Here is a 14939-nt window from a genome sequence, read left to right as displayed (position 1 = left end):
GGCCATATAGGTACCATAAGGACACTCTTCAATTGTTAATAGTCTTGTATCTTTGCGGGATCTAAAACTAATTGGCATGAAGTCTCATGGTTGTCATGTTTTAATGAAACAAAGACTAGATCCAATTTGGGCTTGAACAAACCTTTATTAGAAGTCAAGGTCCAATTCTCTCCATTAGGGAAGCAAAAATCTTATTTAAGTTCTTAATTTTGCTATTAGTTCTAGCGAAAATTCTGAAAACATTTCCTTAGATAAATAAGTGTTGGTTGAGAGCCTCTTAGGTGTTTCCCTCAAATAATTTTCTCATTTGAATCAAACTTGAATGTTTCCTTCAAAGAATTTTCTCATTTTTAAATCATACTTGAAGCATAATTCATTTTCTACTTGAATTGTGATGAAAATTGATGTATGAATTGAGTTGTTCTCCAAATTGTTTAGTTCTGCTGGACCGAGATTTAAGGTCTGAAAAAGAGAAAAGAATTATAAACTGCATTTCTTAGAAAGAAAATGGAAGCGGCTCGACTCACAACTAGGTATGGAGGAAGGGAAGCGCGTTATGGTCAGAGGTATGGAGGTCATGGACGGGAAGCTTGGGGAACTAGTCACTCACAGAAACAGAGACTGGGAGGTACCGACCACAAGAAACAAAAACCAGTGGATAATGCAACATCTTTCTTCTTCTCAAATTTTCCACATGGGTTTGGTGAGCTGGATATGCACAAGGTGTTCCAGAGGTGGGCAAGGGTGAAAGAAGTATTTATCTCTCGTAGGCTAAACAAGTGGGAGATGAGGTTTGGTTTTGTGAGATTTTTTGAGGTGGGAAACGTTGGGAGATTAGAGAAGGAACTTGACCAAATCTATATAGGAAATCTAAAGCTGCATGTTAATGTTCCGAGGTACCGGAGAAATGAGGTAGAATATGGAAGGGAGTAGAGGAAGGAAGACATGAAGCAACAACTGGAGTTGCCAAAAGAACCAAGGAAGCAGGGTGCGGTAGGTCTGGGGGTGAGCGGGAGGTCAAGAAAGAAGGAGGTCTGGGTGGAAAAAGCTCGAAAGAAATCCTTTGTTGAAGCAGTCGTTGGAGGTTCACAACAACAATGGAAAGGACCAGTTATTAAGACACGCCAACAGTCTCTACCTTGGATGGAAAAAATCTCAATTGGCTAGTTTAATGCAGAGTTAGACTCTGACCATCTGGAAGAGGAGTTTGTGAACACAGCTAAAATCCCTACAGCAGCAATCTCTGATGGAGATATCTTTAATTGTAACGCCCGGTTATGTGAATCGGAAGTTGTGGAGGAATCAGGTATGTTATGGGAAGTTGGTAAACGTATGGGTATTTCTTGCAGAGGGGATGAAGTAGAGGTGGTTAAGGAATATAAGTGTATGGAAGTGAGAGACGCAGAGTGTATACAGAGGTTTGAGGAGGGAAAGAAGTATGATTTTTTATGTTGATCATTAATCTAAATATTAGAGGTCTGGGGGGAGGAACCAAAGCCAGATATCTGAGGCAAGTTATTGCGTGTGAGGGAGCAGAAATCATTTGCATTCAAGAAACAAAGACCACTATTTTTTCCGATGCTAGATGCTTTGCGTTTTAGGGGGATAATGAGGTGGGTGGATAACAATGAAGGGGAAAATGGAGGAGGTAGTCTACTGACTATGTGGAAGAAGTTTGTGCTCGGATATGAGAGTCATATCATGGGAAAGGGGTTCATTGCTTTGTTCGGGAAACTTTTAAGCTCTGCTCTGAGATGCGTAATTGTAAATGTTTACGCTGCTTGTGCATACACAGATAAGGAGAGGCTTTGGGAGGAGTTGTCTAACATTAAAGCAACATCACAAGATCTGATATGGTGTTTTTGCGGGGATTTTAATGCAATAAGAACCAGAAGTGAGAGGAAGAGTATAAACAGTAGAGTTGGTTGCTCTAGGGAGACCTACGGTTTCAACAATTTCATTGAAACAAACCTGTTATTAGATCTGCCTTTAGTAGGGAAAAAATACACCTGGTTTAAGGCAAAAATGGCTCGGCGAAAAGTAGGTTGGATAGAATTCTAGTATTCGAAGAGTGGCTACAGGTATGGCCAAGAAGCAAGCAGTATATACAGCGGAGGGAAGTGTCAGATCATTGCGCCATTGTGGTTAAATCGGTAGACAAGGACTGGGGGCCTAGACCGTTTAGAACCATTGATGCATGGCATATGGAAAGGGGTTTCACTGGGATGGTGAAGGAAAAGTGGCAGTCATATGTTGTTCAGGGGAATGAAATAACAAAGTTCAAGGAAAAACTGAAAAGGCTAAAGGGAGATCTAAAGGTATGGAATAGAGATGTATACGGAAACTTACATACCAGGAGGAGGGTAATCCTACAAGAAATTGAAAGCTTGGACTGCCAGGACTTCAATGGTGTCCAACATGGAAGTGTAAGGGTGGAAAGAGTGGAATTGTTGAGTCGACTGCCGGAGATTGATAGAAAAATTAACTCACTTATAAGTCAAAAGGCTAGAATGAACTGGCTGAAATTCAGGGACGCATGCACCAAATTCTATCATTCATCCATTAAATGGAGAAGACTTAGAAATGAACTCAAAGGAGTGGAAATTGGGGTCAATGGTGTGAGGAACCCTGCACGGTTCGAATAGAAGCAAAGAAGTTGTTTGAGAATAGATTTAAAGCAACAAAGGACCTGAGGGTGCGGCTTGATGCAGTCGAATTTAAAAGACTTAATCAGGAGGAAAACTTGTCTCTTCTGGCAACGTTTACAGAGGAGGAAATCAAGGAAGCGGTGTGGCAATGTGAAGGGTCTAAGAGTCCTGGACCGGATGGGTTCAACTTCAACTTCATTAAAAAAAGCTGGGACTATATCAAAGATGAGCTAGTTACAACTTTGGTTGTGTTCCATGATATAGGTACTATACCAAAGGGTTGTAATGCATCATTTATAGCATTGGTACCAAAAGTAAGGGATCCTTCTAAGCTAGAGCAATACAAACCAATATCTCTAGTGGGGGCTATATATAAAGTCATATCAAAGGTGTTGGCGGGCAGAATTAAAAAAGTGCTACCCTCTATTATTGATGACTGTCAATCAACTTTTTTAAAAGACAGAGGGATACTTGATAGTGTTCTCATGGCAAATGAAGTGGTAGAGGATCTGAGGAGGAGTGGGAGATATGGGTTGTGCTTGAAGGTGGATTTTGAAAAAGCCTATGATTCAGTTAGTTGGGAATTTCTTTATGATATGCTCTTGAAATTGGGATTCCAAAGTAAATGGGTCAAATGGATGCGTGGATGTTTGGAATCAGCATCAGTCTCTGTGCTTGTGAATGGTAGTCCAACAGAGGAATTCAAGCCAACAAGAGGCTTGAGGCAGGGTGATCCCCTCGCCCCCTTCCTCTTCTTAGTGGTGGTAGAAGGTTTAGTTGGGTTAGTAAGGCAAGCAAATAAGGCTAACCTACTATCAGGTGTTAAGATTGGAAGAGAGAAGGTTGAACTCTGTTCTCTGCAATTTGCATATGACACCTTATTCTTATGTGAGGAGTCTCATAGTAATGTGGTGACTATTAAGGCAATTCTTAGGCGGTTCGAGCTAGCCTCAGGCCTGAAGATTAATTTCCATAAATCCATAATTGCAGGGGTAAATGTTAACCGAAACGCCATGGTCTGCTATGCAAAAACCCTAAATTGTGACCAGATGGGAGTTCCATTTAAGTATCTGGGCTTGGAGGTGGGAGGGAATCCAAGAAAGACCACTTTCTGGGAGCCTGTCCTAAGTAAACTAAGAGTCAGACTCAATGCATGGAGAGGGAGATTTCTATCTTTGGCAGGGAGAATTTGTCTAATCAAATCAGTTATAACAGCAGTCCCACTATTCTACCTTTCGCTTTATAAAGCACCAGATTGCGTGTGCAAAAGCATAATCAGCTTACAACGGAGGTTCCTATGGGGTTGGGGGAAGGAGAAGAAACCGATTGCTTGGGTAAGTTGGGAAGTGTTGTGTAAACCAAAGGAGGAAGGTGGTTTGGGAATCAGAGATATAAGGAAGTTCAATTATGCTCTTCTGGCTAAATGGAGGTGGCGCTTGATATCTGAAGAGAAAGGGAGGTGGAAGGAGCTGTTGGTTTCCAAGTATGGGGTGGATTTAGAATGTCGGCAAGCACCAATAAAAGTCCAATCCTGGTGGTGGAGAGACTTACATAAAGTGTGCACGGAGGGAGAAGGTTGGTTTAATCAGCAAGTCGTATGGAAAGTAGGAAGTGGAGACAAAGTAAGATTTTGGGAGGATGCATGGGCCGGTAATAGTAGTTTCAAAACCTTATTTCCTAGGCTTTTTTCAATCTCTTTGAACCAGGGCCAAAAGGTGGAAGAGGTTGGCTCTTGGGTAGACTCAGTGTGGGAATGGAAACATAGCTGGAGAAGAGTAAGATTCGAGTGGGAAAGCATGTTGGAATCAGATTTGGCTATGCACTTATCAAGAGTTAGGCTATCAAGGGATCAGGAAGATATACGGGTGTGGGGTTTTGATGACTCGGGGCTGTTTTCTGTAAATTTTTCGTAGGAATGTATAGCTCATCCAGCTAGAAGCTCTCAAAATTATGTGTTCAGTTATCTTTGGAAAATCAAAGCCTTCCCCAATGTGTTAACCACAACGTGGGGAGTTCTTATAGGTAGAATACCTACAAAGGAAAATTTGAGTAGAAGAGGGGTGATCATGAACACAACTTTTTGTGCTATGTGCGAGTTAAAGGAGGAAACATGTCAACATACATTCATAGAATGTGATGTTGCTCAGAGGATGTGGGTGTTATGTCTTAGATGGATCGGCATTGTGTCTGTACAACAGAATGCCATCTTATCTCATTTTGAAAGTTTTTACTTACCCCAACTAAGCAGTAGACAAAATCTCTTATGGAAAGGAGTGTGGGCAACTATAGTGGCATGTATATGGGAGCAAAGGAACTTTTTTGCCTTTAGTCAAGGGGCGGTAGATGTGGAGGAGATTTTTCAGAAAGTCCAGCTTAAGTCCTGGCAGTGGATAAAGCACAGGGGCCCCTCTTTTAGCTATTCTTTTACAGATTGGATGCCGAACCCCCTTATCTGCATTAGAAGCTACAAATAAGTGGGGGAGGATGGTGGTTAAGGGAGAGAGGTTGAGGGTGTGAGGTTATAAGTCCGCTATGTGGTGTATAAAGAAGAGTTTCTAGCTGCAGGTATTCTGATTTAGGGTATGCTTGATACACTTTTTCTAAAGGAGGGCTCATGCTGCAGTGTGCTGTATAAAAACCAACAAGATGATACCTAACGTCTTGATAAGGTTAGGATGATCTTAATTAAAGTTAAGCTTTTGATGTGAAGAAATGAGTATTGGGTAGAGGAAATAAGAAAGAACAGAGTAAGGTGGGCAGGAGTTAGTAGGAGGGATGTGCGGGTTGCAGGTTTGCAAAGCAGCAGGCAAGTAAAGGCCATGTTTGTGCTTTGGTGCTGAAATGCTACAGAAAAGTAAAACAGGTTGCTAGGAGGTATCTGGTGGGTTGCAGGTCTACAAAGGTGAGGGTGGAGAAAGTAAATTGGAAGGCAGGTGATGGAAGAGGGTAGACAATAGGATTTTTTGTGGCAGAGTGATGCTCTACTCAGGTGCTGTAATGACACAGGATAAACTAGATTAAATTTTGCCTATTCTGGTGCTGTAATGACACAGGATTGACACATACATGTGGATTTTCTAATCAAACAAGCATATGTGGTTTGTCAGTGGTGATGAGGATAGCAAGATGGAGTGAATATGCAGGAAGAGTAAAACAGGCTTAGGAGTAAGGATTGGATGGACGAGACGGACTGTCTCAGGTAGAGGAAACACAAGTGAAGGTTGAACAGATAATGAGGTTGGCGTGATCAGTCTCGGCTTGGAGCCAAATATGGCAGAGTTTGGCTGTAAAGGTGGTATGCTTCTGCGGTTTAAGAGAGCAACAACTGTTTTGTTTTAAGCTTAGTTTGGTCCAAAGCAGCCTGCTATACTGGTTAGTCTGTTGGAGGGCTACATTACACCAGTAAACGTACCAGTTGTGCATGGCATAATCAATGGTTCGGAACAAACTTACAACATTTGGCTCTCTGAAGGCAGCCAACATAGTCTGGAAAAGAGTTAAATGTCTCCTTTTAATTTAATTTTATTCTTTGCTGATAAAAAAATAAATAAAAACAATTAAAGAAAAGTCAAATTACTTAAAGTGGAAAAGGCAAAGAATGGGAGCGAATATATGCTAGAAACATGTGCTAGAAACATGTGTTGGTGAATTGTGTATGTTAATTTGAGTTAGTGAGTGTATTTTGGTAAATTTTGTCTGAAAAATACTGCACTGGACTAAGACATATCTCTTGCTTTGGAGTCTTAAAGAAACGAGCTTTTAAATAATTTACTATATTTATTTTATTAGAGTTTTATGATGCATAATATTTTGAGAGCGTGCTAATCTTAATAATATTGTATGTATATGTATCTATAATATATAGTATACCTAAATTATTATATAGAATTTATTCAATGAAAATTGTGATAGTAATAACATCTAATTAGGCGTTACAGCTTTCAGTAGAGGTTTTTACTTGTGAATTGTTGAAAATCGTTTGATTTTTTGTTTAATCACAAGGAATAAAAAATATTAGATTTTTGTTCCAGTAACTACGATATGTTCGAGAATGGTCTTTGTGTGAAGATGGATCAGAAAATAATGGTGGAAGAGACAGGATTGTGGTGTCACATGAAATTGCGTTATTTAGTAAAAGAAAAAAAAATGTCTTAAACTTCTTAAAACTAGACACTCAAAAATTTTAATTTTGTTATAATTCTCCCTTTGAAAACTTTATTCACGATAGGAAAATACCTTAAATTTCAGTTATTTTAAATTTGGTGATTAATTAGGTAAATTTTATTATTCGCTCCCTTTTTAAATGTTGTATTTTGAAAATTTATACTTTTTATTTAATTGTAATTTCCAAGTTTCAAAACAACATTAATTACTTTTTTATTATTTATATCTTTATCTTTCAGCTAATCTTTAATCTATCTATACTAGAAATCTATCTATATTACAAATGGAACCTCTTCTAGGAAAGGTTAATATTATAAGAGAAATTTGATGTGACCCCAATGTTCACGTTATTCAATTATCCTTATAATATTAAATCAAAAATACAAAGTAAGAAGATTTTCATATTTGAATTGTATTTATTCAATTTATAATCTCCGAATTTTTTTACATATAATTAGAAGCTAAAAATATTCTACAATACTGCTGCTTAGACATTATCATATTTCTATACCCATTTATACTTTAGGAATTTAAAATATAAAAAAAAAACAATATACAAGTGCTGAAATACTACATTATCATATTTCTATTCATCCAATTCATAATTTATGAATTCTTAGATACAAAAATATAATAATCATGTTCAATATTGTTTCTTCCTTATGATAGTGGCGTTTTTTTTAAAACAAAAGTAATTATTATTCTCGGTTGTTTTTTTGACTGATAAGTTCTTAGCTTATTTCATGTGTTGGAATAATATTACAACAATACAATAGTGTATTTTCAGAGGTATAAATCTGCCATCTTCCCTTTTATATGTTTATTCATTATAATTTATGTTATGCTTTTTGCACCCTTAACCTCAGTTCATTTTTTTATTGTATTTTGTATAATAATGTTATGTTATTAGTATTATTGTCACAAATTCATTAATATATATTTCCAATTTTTTACTTTACTATTTCTCATTTTATTACTACATTACTTTGTAGGGTGATAAAATGTTATGAAATTATACAAGTGTTACTACATTCACTACAATAAAAACATGAAATAAAAACCAATTTTAAAAACAAAAAAAATTAATTGTTATAATAACTAAATTAGAGACTATTTTAGAAAATAAAAAAAATGGTTTCTAAATTAGTTTCTATTATTGTTAAATGGTTTCTAAATTGGAATCTAATTAGCAACCAAGGTTTTAACTACCAATTATTTAGTTTCTAAATTTGGTAGGAAAAACCTTAATTGCTAATTAGATACTAATTTAGAAAAATTAATTTCTATTTCATTGTTTTCTTGTAGTGATTTGGAAATTGGAATTAATATAATATTTTTCAAACATGTTCTATTTTGTATGATTGTTTATAAACATTTTTTCTTTTTAACTAAATAACATTACAATATTCATTTGTTTTTAAAGTAGTTACAGAGAAAGTAGTATGACAGGTACAAATCAATCTTTCCTACTTCATATGTTATTGTTCTCTTAATTGATGTTATTTAGATTTAAAAAGTCATTTGTTGTGTTAATTGACATTTGTTGACATTAGATTTTATATTGTTCAACACTGCAATTGTGGCAGCCAAAGAAAAGCAATTTAAAATTCCATTATTTTACTCTCTTTTTTTGTTTTTTTTTTTAATAATTGGAACGTTTTCAAAACAAATAGAACATGAAATGCAAACTGATAATAAGTATAATATATTTCAAGGTGTACCTTTGATAGTAACAAATTCTAACTGTTCCAATAGATTTTGTTCTTTATTGGTAAGATTTTTAAACTTTTGTTCTATACAAATCCTTTAGGACATGCTATGCTATGCTCTCTAAGTGATACTTTGCTACCTTATCTCAAAAGCTATTTATTTAATTCAAATGTGATAGTTAGAACTTTTCACTTATTCATTCCTACATATATGTTTATAGGTTTTTATAATATTGAGTGTTGTCATATTGACAAGTGTTGACTCTATCTTTCCATTGTCAACATCAAAAACTTGGCAGCTACACTTTTCTTTTTTTATCATTTCTTATTTTATTTGTTAATATTTATAAGTTGTGTCAAATTTAATATTTAATCATTGTGATTGTGATTCTAGAATATAAATTTTATTCATTCTAATTTTTTTAATTTATTATTATATGCAGAAATTGATTTATCAGTCATATTGTTTTTTCATATTTGATTACATATATCAAAACAATATAATTTTGTAAATATTTTTTTATTTTTACTTAAAAATATAAAATCATAGTTGCCTTTCTATAAAAAGTCTCGTGCATTGCATAGGTCACGTACTAGTTGATATATATATATATATATATATATAAAAGAATTTTTATTATATTTATTGTTTATTTTCTAAAAAAAACTTATACAATACATAAAAAAGAGAGAAAATAAAAAGTTGGTAATATTTAATAATTTAAAAATAAATTTATACCATCTTTTATTTTTAACTTAATTTCCGTTTAGTTCCTATAGTTAATTTAGTCTTTAGATTTTTTTAAAAGTTAAATATTGTTCAATTTTTAAAAAATAATTATTGTGGTTCTTTAGGTTAGATTTTCTTCATTATAATAGAATTTTTTCAATAATCCGGCCACTACACATGGAATTATAGGTGTTTTGACCACATTAAATCGTTTTAAGAAAAATTGGAACCATCACATTTAATTGTTTTTAAAAAATTTCATATCATATTAAACTTTTTTAATGGGATCGAATTGAACTTTTAAGAAAAAGTTAAAACAGATTAAACTACTTTTTAAAATATGGAGGATGAAATTGATTTTTGACCATTAATAATAGAGAGAAAAAAAAAGGATAACTAAACCTTTATCTTTTTACTGGTTTATAATGTATAATAAATAAAAATGAACAATTAATTTTTTTAGAAAAAGAAAAATGTCGTTCAATTTACACGGTTTGTGATTTGAAATTATTCACAATGTCCTTTGTTGAAAAGTATATATGGTGTTATAATTTAAAATTGTTGACAAAAAAAAAGGCATGGTTAGTAATAAGCAAGTAAGCATGCATGGTGGTTGATATAGGGATGTATATAGGATAAAGTAGGATGGTAGGTTGTTGGGGATAGAAGAGTATGAATTGGATTAGCAATGAAGTGAGGGAGCATAATTGGTATTGCATGAATCTTGAGTACGTCAGAGAATCTAAAAGAAAGAAAGAATACGTGCATGGAATATGGAATATGGAATATGGAATATAATCTATCCTCAAATCAATGCCTATCATCATGCTGTCGTTCTCCCATTCTGTTTTTCTTCCTCTTTCAGTCCACAACACACTCTCCCACCACCATCCCAACCTATTCAATTTCTAGTCAGACATTTTTTAGTGTATCATACTCCTCCATTCATGCGTGTTTCTTGCTACACCATCACTCTCTTCTTCTTCTTCTTCTTCTTCTCTTAGCTATGTATTTCATTTTCCTCATTTCTTTAAAAACGAAATACAAGTGGGTTCTTAGATTAATTATTATTTTTTATTTTAAACTTATCAAGTTATACATCTCACTTAAACTCACACTCCAAATTTTAACAATAATATGTCACCACATTCAAAAAATTATTACTAAAAATAAAAAATAAAAGAGATACAAACGATTATTCTTTTACTCCAATGTTCTTTTTTTATTTATTTTAATAATTAGGAAAAAGGACATTGTAAACAAAAGAAAAAGATCTTTCAATAATATTTACTTATATTTATTTTTTTATTCAAAAAATATTTATATTTTAAAAAAACATTGAAGTACTATTATGACATCACTCTAAATAATAAACAAACTTTCTTTGTTCATTTAATCAAATCAATTCCATCTATCAATACATTTTTCACTCATTTCTACTGTATTTTTGCTAAATAAAATCAAATTATTTCACATTTCATTTACTATATTTTTTATTCACTTAAAATAAGCTTCCACTTTCTTCGGTACGAGTGATTTATTAACTGAGGTCGAATTTGAAATTATATGTGAAAATTGTGTATATTTAATTTAGCTGATTTGAGATAATTTTTAGAAAAAAGTTTTGAAACAAAGTAGAAATGAAAAAAAAGAGTAGTAAATAAATATATTATTATTTAGTATTATTATTATTTTAAATTAATAATAATTTTTAATAAATAATTTATTTTAAGTTTGTCTACGAATCTTTTCCTTTTTTAACCTATTTTTTTATATATTTTATACAAATACATATATAGATAATTATGACATTACAGGAAAAATAAATTATCAACATTTGTTAATTCAATAAATTGGTTGTGTTAAATTTTTTTAATTGGTATAATTTTTTTTTTTAAAATGATATATATATATATATAAACTAAAATAAAAAAAAATATTTATATATTAATGTTATACATATATAAAAAAATTTAAGAGATAAAAAAGGTGTTAAACCAAACTAACTCACTTTTATTCATTTTTTCATGTCACAGCCGAACAAGACAATGTACAAGGAAAATAAAGGATTAGAGATAAATTTAAAATGTAGTTTAATTGCACTTTTATTCTCCAATAATCTCTTTTCATACTTTTTTTGTATCACCAATTTAGTGTTCCGTTTTTAAAATTAATTGTACGAATTTCACTTCCACATTTTAATTGATATTTTGTTATTGAGGTACTGCTCTCTTCTGATTTGACAATACACGTGACACTTGCATACACGTGACACTTGCATAGACAATTGATGGTCATTCTAATTTGATTGATAGAACCTATTATATTTTTAAGAACAACAAAATTTACAACGTATTTTAATTTATAGTTTATAAATTTTACATAAGTCATTCTTGTTGCATTAGGTAGGCCTCCTTACCAATTATAATTGTGTTAATTTTTATTTATTTAATAGTATTAACATTTTATTATTTTATTTTTCTAAATAAAAATACCATAAATATTATAATATTAAAATAAATAATATAATATAAAAGTGACGTGACATGATGGAAAAGAACTTTAGAATTTAGGTGAGATTGGAATATGAAAAAAAGGATTGAAAAAAAAAAGTATAAAAGGAGTTTTTTTTTCATAAAACTAAAAAATTGTATAGATCACGATTTAAAAAGACTTACTATATTGCTACCAAACAATTTTCTAATCGTCGTTAAAATTATTAAATTTAGATGACGGTTTAACATATTATCTATTAATAGATGAGGTTTCCAACATAAATTTTTATTTACATACAAGAATATCAATGATGTTTTTGACTAAATCGTTATTTTTATTGTCAATTAGATACACAAAACTATTCACAAAGATTGAGGATAATTGGGGTTGAAATCATTGTCTATTAGCACACATAAACAATGTTTGTGGCATTAACCGTCGTTTATATGACACATAGACGACGATGTTGATTTGAATTGTCGTTTACCCTTTTTATTAACATGTATACAAAAAATACCAACTAGATTGAACAATAAAACATAAAAACATACAAAACAATAACTAACACATCAAATCAAAATGTAAATTAATCTATAATGTCAAAATTTCATAGAACTAAAAACATTAACTAAAACTGATATTAAAAACATAAGACGAATAAATCACTAGTACAAAATATCAAAACCACGACCCCACATTTTAGGCATTTTTACGGCTAGACGATGTCATTTAAAACGCTGTGATATTTTTGAAATTAACTTTCTTTAAGAAGGCGGCTATTTGGTATAGTCACATTCTTAAAACAAAAGCTTTGTTTAAGAATGCGACTATACCAAATAGCCGCTCTATTATACAATTTTTTTTTATCCTAACACAGAGCGCGCCACTTACGCTTTCATACTTCCTTTCTCTGGCGCTTCGTTTTCTCTTTTACTCTTCTGCTTTGATGCTTCCTCGAGCCTACGTTTTCTTCTTCGTGTCATTAGTAAGTTCATTTTGAGCTCTCTACTTCTTGTTGACCATTGGTTTTTGTACTTTTTTCGTTTCTCTTATATGTATCTATTTTGCCATTGCTCGAAGGTCACCACTGTTTCATTGCCACACTGGTGTTTGGGTTTTCACTGTGCTTTATTTAAAAAACAATTGATTGAAAGCTCGATTCAACCTATTGAATTGGCCTTGACTATGAGCTCAGCCAAATTTAGCTTTTTAAAATCCTTTCCAAAACCATCAAGTGTAAAACAACCGATTGAAACGACAAATCAACAGGTTATTTTCACTACTTTGAAAAACAATTTTCTTTTGAAAGAACTTGATTGATTCAATTTTGGATTAAGCTAAGAGTGGATTGAAAAATTCTAATCTACCCAGAACCCATGCCCACAAGCAGCAACCTTGTCTTCAAGCAATCTTCATGGATTTTGTTCCTACCGGTTGACTCCCTTCGTTGGTTGACTCTAACAGCTACTTTGGCCCTTCGATCTTGCTTGAGAATCGTGCCTTCTTGATCAAGAAACCTCTCACCTGCAAAGACAAAGGGGCGCCCTAGCGACCGTTTGCACTCTGACGCTCAAGTCAGTATTAGGGCAAAGAAACACCAAGAGTGTATATCAACTTCAGTGTTAGAAACTACGTACCTTACCAGGGTTTTGGGCACCCTTTATATAGGCTGAAACTAGGGCTTACCTTTTCGTCGTTACCCTTGACTAGGGTTCCTTGGAGAATGTCCTTGCGTCGCAATTCATAGTATCTTAGCGTATCTGGCACATGAACTTCCCTTAACTGGAGTGCAACGAATGTCAGAGTGGCCGCTTGGGTACCAACTTGTGCACCTAATCTCTAGCGCCATCTACTTCTTGGGTGCCCTAAGTATTCACGTGCCATGCATGCATCTTTCCTTGGAAACCCTAACCCTCATGGGCCTTAATGCTTCCTAGGATTATTCATACGTGTTGCGCCTTCATGTGTCATAGACACCACGTGCATGGATCCCTCGTGGCTTAGGCTTCCCACATATCTCTTGTCTTTAACTGTTATCTTAACAAAGCTCTAGGGCCCACCTTACGTGGCCTTCTACAACGCTCAGACGACCGATGTCCGATCTTCTCCCTCTACTAGCGAGGTTCGATCTCGTTCTCTAATCATCGGGGCTTAGGGTACAAATACCAAAGACTAACCAATTCCCTGGTAGGTGTGTCTGGGGCCCATCTCACGTTGCCTCCTTCCATCACCAAGCATCAATGCAAGATGTCTGAGGTCAGTCTCTGGGTTGATGACCGAGGACTGGTCGGGAAACAAGCCCCCCAGTCTCGATCTGTAACTTGTTTCAGTAAAGAGACTAAGTGATCACGCTGGGCGACCTACGTGGTGCTGGGTGACGGGCGTGAACAGTACACCGAAGTGACATCCCATCATTTTTTCATCAATCAACGTACACGTGTCGGGATCGATGGCTGAGACTTGTTGGCGCTCGAACTTCTTCGTGCACTGTTTAAACACTTTAACCCTGACGCTTTCACCACTATTTCATCACCCTTGCTTACTCGATCCTTCAATTGGCATTTGCGGAAAAACGCTCTCCTCTCTTTCCTCGAAAGCTCAAACCCTCGTTGCTCAATCTTCGAAAGGTATGATTTTTGTTCCCGATCATCTCGTCCTTCATGATTTCACTGCTAGTAATATGCTTGTATCTACCTGGGACTGTTTATGATCTCTGTTGTATCGCTCTGCACATTCATTTCTACTGTTCATGCTTCGAGTCTCTGTTTTCTGGGTCTCTTCTGGTTTCGTCGAGTTAAGCCATTTTTGACCTTCTAAAGTTTCTCTTTTTCTTCTCCATTTTAGCTTTCTCATCCAAGATGACCAAACGAGCCAAACGAGTTCCCGAACCGGCTTCTCCGTCAGACTCCAACTCCACTTCGGCTTCATCCCCAATTCCAACCTCCTCCCCAGTTCCTCCTCCCCCTGCCTCATTTATAAATCCCTTTATCGCTGGGCGCCGGTGGACCTCTTAGAGGAAACATCCACTTTCACAACCTTGGGGAGCATAGCGGCTTATAGGAAGAGGAAAACCTGCCACCCGTCACGTGTTTTTGGCAAAGACCATGACAAGTTCGTGCGGGTAGTGGCCTGTCGCGAGGGTGAGCCAATATGTTCCGATGAAGCTTCTGACCCCGACGACCCCTTCTGTTT

The 14939-nt window shown here is 34.5% G+C and overlaps 1 protein-coding gene across 1 annotated transcript; it reads left to right on the top strand.

Moving 5' to 3' along the window:
- Nucleotides 1-945: 945 nt before the first annotated feature.
- Nucleotides 946-4561, top strand: LOC150027510 (uncharacterized). Its single transcript, XM_090302879.1, has 5 exons — nt 946-1084; nt 1178-1436; nt 1602-2040; nt 2082-2616; nt 2712-4561. Exons 1-5 carry the CDS (start codon nt 946-948, stop codon nt 4559-4561), a joined length of 3222 nt encoding a protein of 1073 aa, XP_090159005.1.
- Nucleotides 4562-14939: the final 10378 nt, after the last annotated feature.

The sequence above is a fragment of the Phaseolus vulgaris genome, chromosome 5 (assembly GCF_051622355.1).
Source record: "Phaseolus vulgaris cultivar YP4 chromosome 5, ASM5162235v1, whole genome shotgun sequence".
Lineage (NCBI taxonomy): Eukaryota > Viridiplantae > Streptophyta > Magnoliopsida > Fabales > Fabaceae > Phaseolus > Phaseolus vulgaris.
This window is presented reverse-complemented; position numbering and strand designations above follow the sequence as displayed.